The sequence below is a fragment of the Ovis aries genome, chromosome 16 (genome assembly GCF_016772045.2).
Source record: "Ovis aries strain OAR_USU_Benz2616 breed Rambouillet chromosome 16, ARS-UI_Ramb_v3.0, whole genome shotgun sequence".
NCBI lineage: Eukaryota > Metazoa > Chordata > Mammalia > Artiodactyla > Bovidae > Ovis > Ovis aries.
The window spans coordinates 56,536,542-56,553,285 of NC_056069.1; the positions used below are offsets into that span (position 1 = coordinate 56,536,542).

Genomic DNA, 16,744 nt, shown 5'->3' on the forward strand with positions numbered 1-16,744 from the left:
AAAAATACCCAACCACTGTCCTGTATGAACTTCTGCTCTGATGGGAAGAAACTGATGTAAACATGTAATTTCAGTACAGTCTGCCAGTGCTGTCTGAGAAATGTGTACATGGCTGCTCAGAGAAGATGACAGTAGATGCTAGGAAGGACCTGAGAAAATATATCACAGAGGAAGGGCCGTGTGGCTATGCGCCAAAGAGTCTGTGGGAACACAGCGGGCGCAGAGTGGGGGAAGGGCCCAGAAGCGTTTGAAAGAATTGGAAGAACAAGTGCAGATTGCTCAGTTGTGTCTGACTCTCTGCAACCGCTTGGACTGTACAGTCCATGGAATTCCCCAGGCCAGAATACTGGAGTGGGTAGCCTTTCCCTTCTCCAGGAGATCTTCCCAAACCAGGGATCAAACCCAGGTCTCCCACATTGCAGGCAGATTCTTTACCAGCTGAGCCACCAGGGAAGCCTTGGAGGAACGAGGATCATTAGCAAGTGGAAAGCGTGCCTGTAAAGTGTGGGATTTGCTAAGGACATGTAGGAACCAGGCTTGGTTGGAAAGGCAAAGATGGTGCACGGCTGTTTGTTGAGAAAGACAAGACGTTGTGGGGAAGCTGAGGCTGGGAGCTGTGGAGTGGCTTGCCAAGGAGACCATGAACTTTTTTCTCTTTGTGTTAGTTTCAGAGCAGAGTCCTACCTCCTGCTGCACGGTCACACCTTAAGGGCTTTGTCCTGCTTGCTAAGACCTGCCAACTGTATCTTCTAGGCAGTGGAGAAGTGTCCAAAGTCTTCTTGGTTAGCAGTGGAGTGATCTGTGTGTGTTCCGAGAAAATCACATGGATCAAGACAGTTTGATTCACGGGATGGAGAATGGTTGTCAGGTGTCCGCAGAGGTAGCCTCTCAGTTCAGTTCAGTTGCTCAGTCGTGTCCAACTCTTTGCTGCCCCATGAACTGCAGCACGCCAGGCCTCCCTGTCCATTGCCAACTGCTGGAATCCACCCAAACCCATGTCCATTGAGTTGGCAATGCCATCCAACCATCTCATCCTCTGTCATCCCCTTCTCCTGCCCTCAATCTTTCCCAGCATCAGGGCCTTTTCAGATGGGTCAGCTCTTTGCATCAGGTGGCCAAAGTATTGGAGTTTCAGCTTCAACATTGAGAGATAACATCTAGAGACAGCCTCTAGATGGTCATATTTTCTCTAAAGAGGACATATTTTTGGCCCAGTGAGCAAGATCATTTCTGTTAAAACGACTCAGCTCTGCCCTTAGAGTGTGGAAGTGCTTGCAGACAGCATGTGTGAAATGCCAGGCTGTGTTCCAATAAAACTTTTATTTATAAAAGCAGAAGGGCAGATCTGGGGGCCGCAGTTGGCCAACACGTGCGCTGGAGGGGAGACTGCGGGTGGATAAAGGGCCCTGTTCACAGCAGAGGCACTTTCCTTCAGGTGTGTTTTGATCCCTCCTCCCTGATTTCCTGGGGACTTCTCCACCTTTGAGCCTCCCTGCCTCTGGTTCTTGGATCTCTCCTTTTCTACTGGACCATTGGCTTTATCACCCAACAATTTCTAGTATCTTTTACAGGTTTCTTGAACTTCTTTGCCTGGGGACTCAGACAGTAAATAATGTGCCTGCAATGCAGGAGACCCGGGCTCTATCCCTGGGTCAGGAAGATCCGCTGGAGAGAAGGGAATGGCAGCCCACTCCAGTATTCTTGCCTGGGGAATCCCATGGAGAGAGGGGCCTGGCGGGCTACAGTCCATGGGTTCACAAAGAGTCAGACATGACTGAGCGACTAACACAGTTACTTGTTTTCTTTATTTTTGAAATGAGAAAAGATAAAACAAGATCGTCTTTGACTCCACAGCCCCTTCCGCACACTGCCCCGCCCTCCTCCAAGCTCCTCCACCGTTCTGGACTCTTCCTTGTTTTCTTGGCTCATCTTCCTCAGGTTCTACCAGCCTGCCTTTCCTTCTGTGGGTCTCCCTGCCTCCCCAGATTTCAGGGCTGCCCTGCCAGCTTCTCCGCTGTGTCCCACCCATGTGTCCACCGCCCCCAGGGCATCATCACGGAGGTCTATTCTGTGATTCTCAAGGGTGACCCCTCCTCAGTTCATCCCGATTTCCTCCCAGAAAATCGGTGTTCCTCCTGTCATGCTTCTTGTTCTTAGCAAGGTCTCAAGCCGGAGATCAGGACATTAATCTTGGATCTGTGAGGCACCCCGCCCCCAACATGAAGGTCAGATTACCTTCGGTCAGCTGTACCAATCTCATATATACAGTTCAGTGATTATTGACAAAGATGCCCAGCTGTGCTACCAGCGTCCAGGTCATCACACTGGCTGGGAAAGTATCTGGACTCTCCTACATTCCCCCACCTTCCTGTCACCGACCACCCAGACCAGGACCCCAGCCATCCCCTCCCTCCTCTGGGGACCTCTGGCTTTCCCCTCTGCTCCCCCCTCCTTATCCTCTGCCCTCGTTCCCCAACTTCCTTTCTCATATCTCTCCATCCATCCTCAATCCATTCTCCACACCGAGTGATTCGTTAGAACCTTGAACCTGATCACGACATCCTTCTGCTTGAAAAGTATTCTTGAAACTTTCCATTCTGCCTACAGAAAGTTCTCAGAACTTCTAATATGGTCCCCCAGGCCCCATATCAGTGCCATAGTTATTTTTCTTTCCCTTTTTTAACTTTTCACTATTTATAAAGTTTTTTTTTTTTTTTTAACAGCATCAACTCCTTTTGGCTTATCTGGCCATGCATGTTTTCTCTGAAGCCCATGTTTGTGTTTGTCGTCACGTTGGCGCCCAGGGTTAAGACTGTAATCGTCTTGGGCTAATGAGACAAATGCAGGACTGGATATGCCAGTGATGTGTTCGCTGTCAGTTAAGGGGAATTAACAGCGTGATTGCTGTGCGAGTGACTGTTTTATCGAGGCTGGAATAGAGGAGCTAAGGTGGAATACATGACTCATCGCAGCACCTGTGGTCAAAGAGGCCGCCAGGCTCACGGGGAAGCAGTGGGCAGTCACGGTTCAAAGAGCGCTTCAGTTTTAACAAAGCAACATTAACCAGGGGGTTAAGGTAGTCTTGTTAATCTAGATTTTATAGGTATTATAGTTCAGGAGTCTTAACATTTATTTTGGCTTCATAGTTCTGTGGTGCAGTAAGCAAAGCAGGATATACTTAGTTATTATATCCTTAGAATGCCATAATATAGATGCTCTCTATCGCATAGCATGTGTTATCAGGTTCCCCAAGTAAGTAACTCATTTCTGTCGCTGTCCACCGCCAAACAGCATCAGATCCCACAAGTTAACAGCTTGGTCCTCCGAGACTGCCTCCCCCTCCATGTCAGATGCTGGTCATGTGGTCACCTGTGCTTCTGACCCAGCAGCTCTAGGTGGGAGCTTCCGATGACCCCCTCCTTGGGTTTGATTAATTTGCTAGAGCAAAAATAATTGTTTTTCTAGAGCAGCTCACAGAACTCAAACCTTTTAGTTACTCGATTATCAGTTACAGTAAGTCCCTTATGTAGGAATGAATTCTGTTCTGAGAGCACGTTCGTTAAGTCCAATTAAGTCCAATTGGACTAAAGTCTAGTTTAAGTCCAACAGAGTTAGCCTAGGTATGCAACTAATGCAGTGAGCTATATAATGTGTGCACGCACGCTAAGGCACTTCAGTTGTGTCCAACTTTGCAACCCTGTGGACTGTAACCCTCCAGGCTCCTCTGTCCGCAGGATTCTCCAGGCAAGAATACTGGAGTGAGTTGCCAAGCCCACTTCCCAGGGGATCTTCCTGACCCAGGGATCGGAACTGCATCTCTTATGTCTCCTGCATAGACAGGCAGATTCTTGACCCCTAGCACCACCTGGTTAGCGCATGCGCACACACACCCACGCACACACACCCCCCCCCCAACTCACACAGTCAGCTATGTAGTACTGTCTTGTAATATACATGAAAAACCACAGCAAAGAAACACATGAATGGGTACAGTACTTTGAGAAGTACAGTGGTACAGTACAACAGCTGGCAAACAGGGGCACGTTTGCAGCTTTGAAGTTTCATGGAGGGGGAGGGATAAACTGTATTATAGAAGGATGTGTTTAACTCAGGAACAGCAGATGGAAGAGGGGATGCGCAGCAGAGTATGGGGAAAGGGGAGGAGTTCCCACCCCCTCTCGGGAGCCATTCTCCACCTCCACGTGTGCCCCAGCCCAGATCCTCTCCAAACCCGTCCTTTTGGATTTTATGGAGGATTCATTCCATAGTGTGATGTATTGACTAACCCATTAGCCATGAAAGTCCATCACCAGCCTCTCCCCCTCTCTCCTATGGAAAAGAACCAGTTCCATACTTGCCCGGAAAACAGTGGCCTCTCGGTGGGACCCAGCACACGCTTTCTTTCCCTATGGCTCTGTGGGCATCTGCCCCTCCCTCAAGGCTCCAAACCCTCCCCTCCCCATCCTTCAGGTTTCTCCCAGCTCACTTTTGTGCGTGTCTCTGCATTTCAGTCCAAATGTCATTTCCTGGGAAAGGTCTTTGCTGAACCTTTACTCCACCTAAATTATGCCTCCTCCTGTCTCCTGAGGTTCATACTTGACAGCGTTAGCCGTAATTTGTGGCTCTTTATCTCCTGCTGCTGCTGGGTCATAAATACCATCCGTGGCCGTTTGTCTCCAGACTGTCTTCCCAGCCCTTAGTGCAGCCTGCTGCGTCATGGCCCCATGGATACTTCAGGAGGGAAGAAGTCCCTGCAGAAATGCTCTTTGTCCACTGCTTCAAAGATGGTGTTTTGTGACCCTCGGTAAATGGGGAATGGGCTTCCCAGGTGGTGCTCGCGGTAAAGAACCCGCCTGCCAATGCAGGAGACCTAAGAGATGCTAGTTCGATCCCTGGGTTGGGAAGATCCCCTGGAGGAGGGTGCTTGGCAACCCATTCCAGTATTCTTGACTGGAGAACCCCAAGGACAGAGGAGTCTGGCAGGCTATGGTCCATAGGATAACAAGGAGTCAGACACGACTGAAGCGACTTAGCACACAGCACAGTCACCGGCAGGGGTTGGGAGGGGAGGAGGAAGAGGAGAGCAAGACAGAAGTGAGTCCTGGTACCTTGATGCTGATGTCTGGGGACATCTGGCATATTTCTGAGTTCTGACAACTTGTGAGTCATTTATATTTATTCTTTGCTTTGTTCATGGCGCACTTCCCCAGCCTGCTATATATGTCCCCTTTGTAACCTGGTGCAGTCCTATCTGAATTATGTGAAAAGGCTTTTGAGAATAGTTGTTCCCAGCCTTGACTTCTTAGTAGAATCACTTGGAAATTTGTTTAAAAAAAAAAAAATTACTGATTAAGTTCTATCTTTACAGGTCCGAATTAGGAACATAGCAGGTAATTCTCATGCACAGCCAAGTTTGAGAATTACTGTTGCACAAATCTGAGTTCCTTTTTGAAGTTTTACTTTACGGATCAATGATGAGCCTAAATAGGTTCCGTGCTGTGTTAAGTCACATCAGTTGTGTCCGACTCTTTGTGACCCCATGGACTGTAGCCCACCAGGCTCCTCTGCCCATGGGATTCCCCAGGCAAGAATACTGGAGTGGGTTGCCATGCCCTCCTCCACGGGATCTTCCCGACCCAGGAACTGAATCCCCATCTCTTATGTCTCCTGCATTGGCAGGAGGGTTCTTTGCCTCTATTGCCACCGGGGAACCGGTACCATTTTTCGAGGTGGGAGTGGATTGGGGCTGACGTATGTGCACTGCCATGTGTGAAACAGACAGCTAGTGGGAACCTTCTTGTAGCACGGGGAGCTCAGCTTAGTGCTCTGTGATGACCTAAAGGGATAGGGCGGGGCGGGAGTGAGACAGATGGCCAAGAGGGAGGGGGTGTGTATACACATAACTGATTCACTCTGCTGTACAGCAGAAACCAACACAGCATTGTGAAGCAGCTGTACCCCCAATTTTTAACAGAGATGTACTTATAGAAGATGCTTGAAAAAAATTCGCTACAGTGAGAAAAACATAGGGGCTGAAGCCTAGAGATAGATCAGTATCCCAGGCTGGTGAAGGACAGTGCAGGCTTTGGGTTTTCTTCTCCTTGATGAGTCTTTGCCATCCACCTCGAACAGCCTCTTCTCCACGGCTATATGGTTGCCATGTTCATCACGATAGGGTCATAGCTGTGCTGATGGCTGTAACGGGGGCTTGCCTGGAGAATTCCATGGACTGTATGGTCCATGGGGTCGCAAAGAGTCGGACGTGACTGAGCAACTTTCACAGCCCCATATGGGAAGGTGAGACCCCTGACTTTGTTGTACCCATCACTTTGTTCTGGAGATTTGCCATCCTGAGGGCACCTAGATGCCAGGCTGGTAAGATAGGGAGCCCAGAGAACCTTGAAGGGGTTTAGCCACCCGACGTGGAAGTAACATACACCCCTCTGGCTCAGTTTAGCTGCTGTGTTGTTCAGTTGGCCACGTTCATTCCTGGTTACTGATCACTGTCCTTCATACAAGGGAGGTTGAAATGCCAGCCCCCTCTGTGTGCTGCAAGATACAGAGATGGGTTTGGGGACCGTGTAAAACAATATTTCTGTTTCATACATTGTAACTAGAGAAGTTGTCACTTTTAGCTTTGTTTTAACAAAATTTAACTGCTAGGGAGATATGGTATGTGTATTTTTAAATATCAAGAATTATTTAAATGTTCTTCCTGCAACTTTCTCTTACTTGCTGCTACTCCTTCCTGCTAAATGCCTCCTATGAGCCAGCTCCCAGGCTTGGCTGGTACCAGAGATGCAGAGATGAACGTGCAGCCCCACATCTGGTTGCCGACGACAGAAAAGGCGGCTCGAATTGGTGTCCCTTGCCTGGGCCTGTATCATCTAAGGCCGCAAGGCAGGGCAGGGTCAGGGCTGTGGGTTCAACCACTCCCTCTGGGCGCTTCTCTGATTATCTTGGCTTTTGCTTTCTGATCTCGAGAAAGGTGTGGCTTCCCACACCTTTGTGGGTATTTGCCATCTGCAGTCAGAGGGACACTTTGCTTGGTCTTGTGTGTGTGTGCACGTACCCCACCCACCCACACGCCGCACGCACATGCAGGAAACCCTCAGCATGCTTGACTTTAAGTCTCTTTGGCTGGAATCCTGACTCTTTCCCATGACCAACCACCCTGTCACCTGCAGGGGGAATGGAGTTACAGTGATGGGCCTCGATCGATGGAGATTCCTGCAGTATCCAGCTGGGCATGGTGGTGTCATCTCTGAGTCATTTCCTCTCCTTCATTACATGCATTTAATCATTCATGGTGTTTTCTGCAGAATTCCTCGTTCACAACCTCCCAGCTTTTGACACTCAATGGGGACTGCTTCTTTAGAACTTGTTGGGACCACGTGTGTTTATCTCACCCCTTGAGCTGTTGTGAGCCTGTTACCCCATGATGGTGTTGGTGTTTGGGTGCTGTTATGTGATTGCTTTACTTTTTCATAAGTTCTCTGTCTTTTTACTACTCCTTTAGACGCAAACAGACCTGCTCTTCAATTCAGATCCCAACACTTAGCCACTGCCCACCTCATGGTATTATTACAAGAATAAAATGCCTAAGTGTGGGTCAAGCACCTCAGGCTCATTGCCTTGTCCCCTCAATATTTATGAAAGATTGCATTTTTATTCATGTCTACCAGAAAGATACCATTATTGTACTCATTCATATAGTTAATATTTACTAAGTGCTGGCCACCAGCGAGGACAGTTCAGTGAACAAAACCCCTATTCTGGCCTTTGCAGAGCTTGCTGTGCTGTGCTTAGTCGCTCAGTTGTGTCTGACACTTTGCAACCCCATTGGCTGTAGCCCACCAGGCTCCTCTGTCCTTGGGGATTCTCCAGGCAAGAATACTGGAGTGAGTTGCCACGCCCTCCTCCAGGAGATCTTCCCAACCCAGGAATCGAACCCACGTCTCTTACATCTCTTGCATTGGCAGGCAGGTTCTTTACCACTAGCGCCATCTGAAAAGCCCCAGATGAAGCTGTTCCCTTCTCCAGGGGATCTTCCCGACCCAGGGATCGAACCCACGTCTCCTGCATTGCAGGTGCATTCTTTACCAACTCAGCTACCAGGGAAATGAAAGGCACCGTCCGTCTTATTACCTGAGCTTAGTCAAAGAGGAGGCTTCTATTTAGTGGGAGGCATTGGCAACATCTAAGCCGGGTGGCTAGCAGGAGGAGGGATCCTCACTTCCCTGTAACTCAGCACTTGAGTCTCTTTCCCACTGTTCAAGAGTTGTTTTGTGGACACCTTGGAGTGACTCCGGCCAAGTTGGTTTTTATTTTATTTTATTTTTTTCACTAGCGGTATAAACGTCTCCATTTTATCTTCCAGTGGTGAAAGTGGCGCAGGGAAAACCGAGAGCACGAAGCTGATCCTCAAGTTTTTATCAGCCATCAGTCAGCAGTCTGTGGACTTGTCCTCGAAGGAGAAGACCTCGTCTGTCGAGCAAGCCATTCTTGAGAGCAGGTATTTTCCCATCGTGTTTCCTGTTCCAGCAAACAGGATCCACGGTCCTCACTGTACCACTGATTTCAGGAAGTAGTTGAAACTCGGGGTTCTGTCTGCCCTGTTTCTTGATGTGGCTTTCATGATTGCTCAAGGAGAAGTCTCTACACGCAGGTGGAGATTTCCGGTGACCTGACCCTCCATTGCTGGGCCAGGCTTGAGCAAAGGAGTGAGGAGCATTCAGAGCTGCCTCCTGCTGGGCAGCTCCTGACTGGCTGTTTGGAGGCCTTGTTATCAGCAGAAATTTCAGCACGTCGCAGAGAGCTTAGCAGTCAACTCTTGGGAGGCGTCTTGTGGGCAGAATGGTATTGTGTAGCCTCTTACCAGAGTCTTCCCTGGTGACTCAGGTGGTAAAGAATCAGCCCTTAATGCAGGAGACCCAGATTCAATCCCTGAGGCAGGAAGATCTGGAGAAGCAAATGGCAACCCGCTGTAGTCTTATTGCCTGGGAAATCCCATGGATGGAGGAGCCTGGTGGGCTACAGTCCATAGGGTCGCAAAGAGTTGGGCATGACTAAGCAACTTCCACATCACTTCTTCAGCCTCTCAGGTGGCAAAACAATTCGGCATCAATGGCAATGACCTCAGAGCTTGAAAGATAGCCTTGGTACAGTGCTCTCTGAAATTCTAATTAAAATGTGTAATTGTCCCGTGTCTGATTGGTACGTTTTAAGGTCCTAGAACCCACAGAGACTTTATAGGTCCTGTTATTTAAAAATTAGTCCAGAAGTCAGCTGACTCCAGCCTGACACCTGTATCCTGCAGCCTATTTTGGTTTGTCTTTTTAGACTTCAAAATTTATTTTTTAAATTGTGCTGAAATATACATAACAAAATGTGTGACTTTAAATATTTTTCGATGTGCAGCTTAGTGGCATTAAGTACGTTCATGTTGTTGTGCAGCCATCACCACGAGTCTTTCTCTGGGCCATTTTCATTTTCCTCCTACAGCCTGGTTTTATAAATAAAACTTTATAGAAACACAGACACACTTGTTTGCCATCTTGTCTGTAGTTGCTTTTGCACTCTAATGGCAGAGCTGAGTAATTGCATCAGAGACCACATGGCCCACAAAGCCGAAAAGTATTTATTATCTGATCCTTTACAGCAAAAGATGTCTGACCCCTGACCTAGTCTGACCACAGACCTAGTCTGACCACATTTTACAGCTGGAGGAGACCCAAGGAAGTTAAATGAGCTCCCCCGGGACATACAACAAATGAGTGAAATTTCCAGGACTGGGGAATTTTTCAGTTCCTAGAATTCGTGTGGGTTTGTGTGTGTGTGTGTGTGTGTGTGCGCACACACAACCCTTGACTTGTGTAAATAAACTAATTTGGGTGGGGACCAGCCCGCATGGCCTCCTTGACTCTTGGTAGCATCCTTTGCCCACACAACCAGCTGCAAGCTCTCCCCCTTGAGATGGATTCATGTTATAAACCCATTTCAGCAAGTGCTGGGAAATCTGGTCCTTCTATAAATAAACATAATTGCTGTAGGGCCCTTTGCTTTTAGATTTCTTGTGCACTTGTCTATTTTGCCATTGGTGAGGACTGTTGTTAATTACATGGACCCTGATTGCCTCTCACTGTTGTCCTGGTTTTTTTTTTTTTTTTTTTGCAGCCCCATCATGGAAGCCTTTGGCAATGCCAAGACTGTGTACAACAATAACTCCAGTCGCTTCGGGAAGTTTGTTCAGCTGAACATCGGCCAGAAGGGAAACATCCAGGGCGGTAGAATTGTAGATTGTATCCTGTTTCATTTGGCTTTTGTGTATTAGTGTTTGACTCTCCAGTAGAAACTGTTCTTTGGTTTTTCTTAAAACAGACATAGAATATGAAACATTCATTTCTGGTTCTACCTTGTTACTGCTCCTGTTTTACTCTGCTTGACCTGTTAATTATCCTAGGAAATAAGGGGCCCTCTTTCTTTTGGGAATCTCTGATTTCATGTCCCTAATCTGAAAATTTGGACTTCTCATCAAATATCGTGGGCTTCCCTGGTGGTTCAGATGGTAAAGAATCTGCCTGCAATGCAGGAGACTGGGGTTCAATCCCTGGGTTGTGAAGATCCCCTGGAGAAGGGAATGGCTTCCCACTCCAGTATTCTTTCCTGGAAAATTCCATGGACAGAGGAGCCTGGCGGGCTACAGTCCATGAGGTCCCAAAGAGTCTGACATGACTGAGCAATTAGTTGTTTGAAATAATCAGTTGTTTCAAATAGGTTTGATGCCTCTGGGGCACACGTATCCTGTTTGAAGTTGGATTTTGATGAAATAGTCTGTTTTGTTTGCTTATCTTTTGGCACCGGAAGTCAGAATGTCCAAGACACAAAGAATTGTAATTATTTGGGTAACAAAGAGTAGAAAACTAAAGACCAATGAAGCGTCCTGTATCCTTGTTCTGTTCCTTGACTTGCCATTGCTTTTCACATGAAGATTTATTAGAAAAAGTAAGTGAGCATGATTTAATTCACATTATCTTTAACATTTTTTAGCAATTACGGTTCTTGGTCATTAATCAGAGGAAACATCTCTGAATAGAAATCTGATTTCTTCTCTTCACAGAACCGAGTAGTAAGGCAAAACCCCGGGGAAAGGAATTATCACATATTCTATGCGCTGCTGGCGGGGCTAGGACATGAAGAGAGAGGTGAGTGATGGAGCCGCTGCAGAGACATTTCCTGTTACAACCCATCTGTGAAAGAGAAGACTGGACTTTGTTGGTCTTCCACCATTTGAAATGAAATGTGTGAGATGATCAAAGATCCTGAGTGCATGTAGAACCAGATTGCTGTAGAGTGAAAATCATCAGTAGAGAAAGCTTGAGTTTTTTTTGATAAGTTTTGGCATCTTAGTTCTTGTCTGATTTAAAGTATATTTGTGAAAAATACATAATGTATCACAACTGGCTTTACTTTTAAATCCTACGCTAATAAAGCAAATTTCTAAACATTTGATTTAAAAAAAAAAAAAAACAAAAAACACAGGATCCACATCAGTTACTTTTTTCAGTAGTGTTTTTTTCCGTCCCTTCTAATCTGATCATTTTACTTTCCCTAGATGATGATGAAGAGAGAATGTTTTAATCTTTTTTTCTTTCTTTTTTATTTGTTAGATTATGAAAGTATGATAACACATTTGCAGGAGACTTGGAAAATATAGAACAAAGTTACATATAATTTCACTATATATTACAATTATGTCAGTAGATAAATTTTGATTTTTAGTTGGAGTTTCAGTATCAAACTCTCAGAAATTAATAGAAAGAATATACAGAAAAGTAGAAGGATATAGTAGACGTGAAAAGCAGCATGAACCAATTCAAAATAATTAAGATTTGTACAATTTTCACACAACGGTAGGATACAAATTCTACTCAAGTTCCCATAGACTATAAACTGGGAGACATTAGAGCACATCCAGGGACGTAAAACAGGTACAAAAATTTCATGGTCTAAAGGTATTGAAATCATACAGTCTGAGAACATTTTCATCTTATTAGTGCTTATTATTACAAGCATACAATTATTTTCCATACTTTAAAAAATAAAGTTGCAAAGTGGAAACTCTTTTGAGTTCTGTCTTACCCTGGCCAGTCAAGTACTGATGTTATGTTTCTGTTTTTCTTTTTGTAGAAGAATTTTATTTATCTGTGCCAGAAAACTACCACTACTTGAATCAGTCTGGATGTGTGACAGACAGGACAATCAGTGACCAGGAATCCTTTAGGGAAGTAATTGTAAGTTACTTGCCTATCTTCCTTTATAAGGATGACTCCAACCCCACCTCCACCCCCGCAAAAAAAAAAAAAAAAAAAAGAATGAAATTGATGACTTTCATTTTCTGTTTCAAAAAAATTTTTAATAATCACATTTGTACTGCTCTGCAAGAAGAGGTCTTTTCTTTTTATTCCAAGTCCTGGAAGGGAATCCTCTCTCTTAGAAGATGGGTGAATGTCTGCATTCAGGAGAGATGGGGATTGGCTTGGAATAGCGTTCAGAAAAACGAAACAAAAGAAAAATCACAGGTTTGGCACTGGAGTAAGCAGATCATCTGTTTCAGGGCTTACAATTAAAAATTGTTTTAAGTAATTGATTCCACAGTTCAAAAGAAATCTGTCGACTGTTAGATCAGGTGACTGTTGGGTCTCATCCTGTTCTCATAGCCTGATTCTGATAAATGATTCTTACTGCACAAAAAGTGGTCATCTTAAGACACTTTGCTGTGGACCCCTGCTGTATCCTGCAGTTCTTGAATACCTCAAGGACTGCATTTAGGAAGCCTGGGCATGGTTGAGTGTGGCCAGTAGATTTCATCAGTGTGGTCTGTTCTTCTGCTGGAGTTGCACCTTTAGCAGTTGGAGTCTATAGATAGAGTTCATTCATAAATGGAGCTAACACTGATTGCTTACTATGAGGACTTAACCATCCCTCTGCTTCTAACAACCCTGTGAGGGGTAGAAATATGGTTGTCTATATTCTGTGACTCAGAGAGGTTGGTGACCAGCCTAACCACACACAGCACCTAACAGAACCAGTATCTAGACACAGTCTAACTTCAAATCCTAGACTCTAACCGGGAGGCAGGTAGGTAGCCCCTGATTTCCAGGCACCTAGATTTGTCTTTGTAGTTGTTGTCAACAACTCGATTCCGTATCACCGTTTGCTCTTCTAGACTATTTATGAGGATACCTTCTGGAATGAAAGCAAAGTATATTTTTAAGTGGATGTATATCACACATCATTTCCCAATGTCTAATGTATGTGCCCTTAAACTGAAATGAAAATAAAACCTGACTAGACTTAGAGTATCATGATCACCTTCGCCTCAGCCTTCCTTTTAAAAGATGTCACATTCTGCCACATATAATGCAAAGAGATGTCTCTGTCCTCTCTCCTTCCTTCAACCTGTTAACCAAAAAACCTCTGCTAACAGCACCATTGCTGTATATCTACCCTAGGCAGTACAGGATTTGGCCCTGCTAATTGAATTTTATGAAATGTTTAAGTATTTATTTAAAATGTTCTCTCAACCTGCTTTTGATGCCTGAGACATCTTTCACTACATGAGCTTCCTCCACTCACTTTGTGCTAGAAAGTGGATGTTTGCAGTGAGATACTCCTTGTTATCCAAGTTACAGAGTCACTACAGGCCCACACTGAGCGGCTCACTGGCCGCCAGGGTGCAGTGGGCAGCGAGGCCCTTCCTAGTCCTAGGAGTGCTCGGGGAAGGTAGTCTGACGGCTTCCTCCGGGGGCATCATTTTCTGATTCAAAACTGTGCACTGCTTCTAAAGGCTGCAAGGGAACTTGTGGAGCTCGGCCCTCTTGCAGTGATTGCTAGTTTTTATTTTTAAGTTGAAATGATAGGTTTTTGGCATTTGGAATTTGGTCCTGCGATGAAAGGACATGTCATCTAGAAGGGAAGAAAAGTTTAGATGTGAAATTGACATAATGAATGTACACAACAGACTTAGAGGAATTCTATTTATAGATTCTTAAATATTTGCTTTGCAATTACTTTTTAGTGTTGACCCATCAGAAATGTCAGTGAAGACTTAGCTGGTATTCATTGAAATCAGGAGCATGTGATTTTTGCTCTTATTTAGCATTTTTCTGGAAGATTGAAGCAATGCAGCCAGAAAAAATAAATAATGTGCTACTTCTCAGAAAGGAGGAAAAATATTCTTTTCTATAAAAAAGTGAAATTCTCTCCTCCAAAACCTACAAAAATAATCAGTTGGGGGATGGCTCAAATAATTTATTATATCTTTAAGATCCATTGTAGCTCGCAAAACCATGTTCATGTATGTTTAACAGTAAGGAAAAACTTGTTTATTCTATAAGTGAGGAAAGCATAATACAGCATGATATAATCTTTCATTTGAAAAGTAAGTGTATATATGTCATGTATGTATAGTATGTATACAGAAAATACGCTAAAATAATTGAAAAGTGTTATCTCACAGCAGAATTCTAGGGTTTTATTTTATTCTTTATTATTCTGTTAGAGTATTTTTACAATGACTATGTCAGTTTTAATGATTATATGATTATATCACCAAATCATAGGTCTTTCCCTGGTGGCTCAGTCAGTAAAGAATCTACCTGCAATGTGGGAGACCCAGGTTTAATCCCTGGGTCAGGAAGATCCCCTGGAGAAGGAAATGGTAACCCACTCCAGTATTCTTGCCTGGAGAATCCCATGGTCAGAGGAGCCTGGTGGGCTACAGTCCATGGGGTTGCACAGAGTTGACACGACTGAGTGACTAACACTTTTATCAAATCATGATTTCTATAATACAGGAGTATAAAGTATCATATCAGTACCAGCCAACCCATTTTTGTGTCTTGCTTAGCGCTCTATAACCAAGAGTGATACAGGTGGTTAAAGAGACACTGAACACTTCTGGCTCTAAAGTTGATTTTCTGCCTTCAGCGTTTTTAAGCATCTGTTGTGTGCCAGGCAGACACTGCTCTAGCAACAAGGAGACTGTAGTGAGCAAACCATCTATATAATCGCTATATTCTGTTAAAGAAATTAGGATGACTGGGATAGATTATGCTGTTGTTTTATCATGTAATTTGTCTCCTCTTGTTGTTCGGTTGCTAAATCAAGTCCGACTCTTTGCAATCCCATGGGCGGCAGGACGCCAGGCTTCCCTGTCCTTCACTATCTCCCAGAGTTGGCTCAAATTCATGTCCATTCAGTTGGTGATGCTATCTATCTATCTCATCCTCTGTTGCCCCCTTCTCCTGCCCTCAGTCTTTCCCAGCATCATAGTCTTTTCCAGTGAGTTGCTCTTTGCATCACATAGGCAAAGGATTGGAGTTCCAGCTTCTGCATCCATCTTTCAATGAATATTCAGGATTGATTTCCTTTAGGATTGACTGGTTTGATCTGGTTGTGGTCCAAGGGACTCTCAGGAGTCTTCTCCAGCACCACAATTTGGAAGCATCAGTTCTTTGACACTCAGCCTTCTTAATAGTTCAGCTTTCACATTCATAGACGACTACCGGAAAAACCATAGCTTTGTCTCAATTTCCTTCCAAAATCAAGTACCATTGAAATTTGTATCTTCCTACTTTTAATTCCATAAAGCTCCTTTTCCCAGAGGTTTCCGGGTTGAAGAAAGGGAAGGGACCACATCCTATTGGGACTCAAGAACATTTGTTTACAGAGTGTGTTAAAATGTTAACAGAGAGAAATTATTCCTGTGAATTACATATGAACATGTCACCTCTGGTATTTTCAGCTACTAAAAAAAGATCATTATTCTTTTTATCAGCTTTAATGTCAACATACTCTGGCAATAGGACCTTTCAGGAATTTTGCTTATTTCATTGAGAATTTATGTATTTTTAAAATTCTTCATTGATACCACCTGACATTACTATAAATATGTACCTGTAAAGGATCCTGAACCATTCTTAGGGGATCCAGTTTTTCCTGGGGAGAGACAGTGAACACAGACTAAATTTCATAGCTCTTTTTTTTTTCTTTGTAGTCTTCCAGGTTGCACTATAAATTGCTGAGTCAGAATGAAAAGCTATTTCAATAAAATAATAACAACTAATTTATTTTCATTGCCTGCATTTGACCTACCAGAATGGTGGCTGTTGAAATATGAGGACGATAACAAGAGTCTTTGAGTGATAATCTCTTTATTCTTTTGACTCCACAAATATTAATTGGTAATGGTGTTCATAGCCGTCTACCAAGACTGGAGTTTCCTGACCATGTAGGTTTTACTGGGTGTACCCCTGTTTTTAACAGTGTGAACCCATCTACCCCTACGTTCTCTCCTCATCAGTCTGACCTTATAAAGATTTAGAGGGCTCTCAGCCATAAAAAAAGAATGAAATAATTCCATTTGCATCAACATGGATGGACCTGGAGATTGTCATACTGAGTGCAGTAAGTCAGACAGAGGAAGACAAATAGCATATGACATCACTTATTTGTAGAATCTAAGAAAAGGCTGCAAATGAACTTATCCACAAAACAGAAAGTCTTACAGCTGTAGAAAATAAATTTATGGTCACTGGGGGGTCGGGGAGAGGGATGAACAGAAAGATTGGAATTGACATATACACTGCTGCTGCTAAGTCGCTTCAGTCGTGTCTGACTCTGTGCAACCCCATGGACTGCAGCCTACCAGGCTCCTCGTCCATGGAATTTTCCAGGCAGG

At 44.5% G+C, this 16,744-nt stretch overlaps 1 protein-coding gene across 7 annotated transcripts in view; it reads left to right on the forward strand.

The window, feature by feature from the left end:
* MYO10 (myosin X) overlaps nucleotides 1-16,744 on the forward strand; it is a 259,943-nt gene that overhangs the window by 137,251 nt on the left and 105,948 nt on the right. For all 7 annotated transcript variants that reach the window (XM_042233921.1, XM_042233923.1, XM_027980154.2 and 4 more), the window contains 5 exons: nucleotides 8,381-8,515; nucleotides 10,177-10,301; nucleotides 10,991-11,004; nucleotides 11,120-11,204; nucleotides 12,190-12,293. In XM_042233921.1, coding sequence (XP_042089855.1) covers nucleotides 8,381-8,515; nucleotides 10,177-10,301; nucleotides 10,991-11,004; nucleotides 11,120-11,204; nucleotides 12,190-12,293 — 463 coding nt within the window. The remainder of the gene's footprint in view (nucleotides 1-8,380; nucleotides 8,516-10,176; nucleotides 10,302-10,990; nucleotides 11,005-11,119; nucleotides 11,205-12,189; nucleotides 12,294-16,744) is intronic.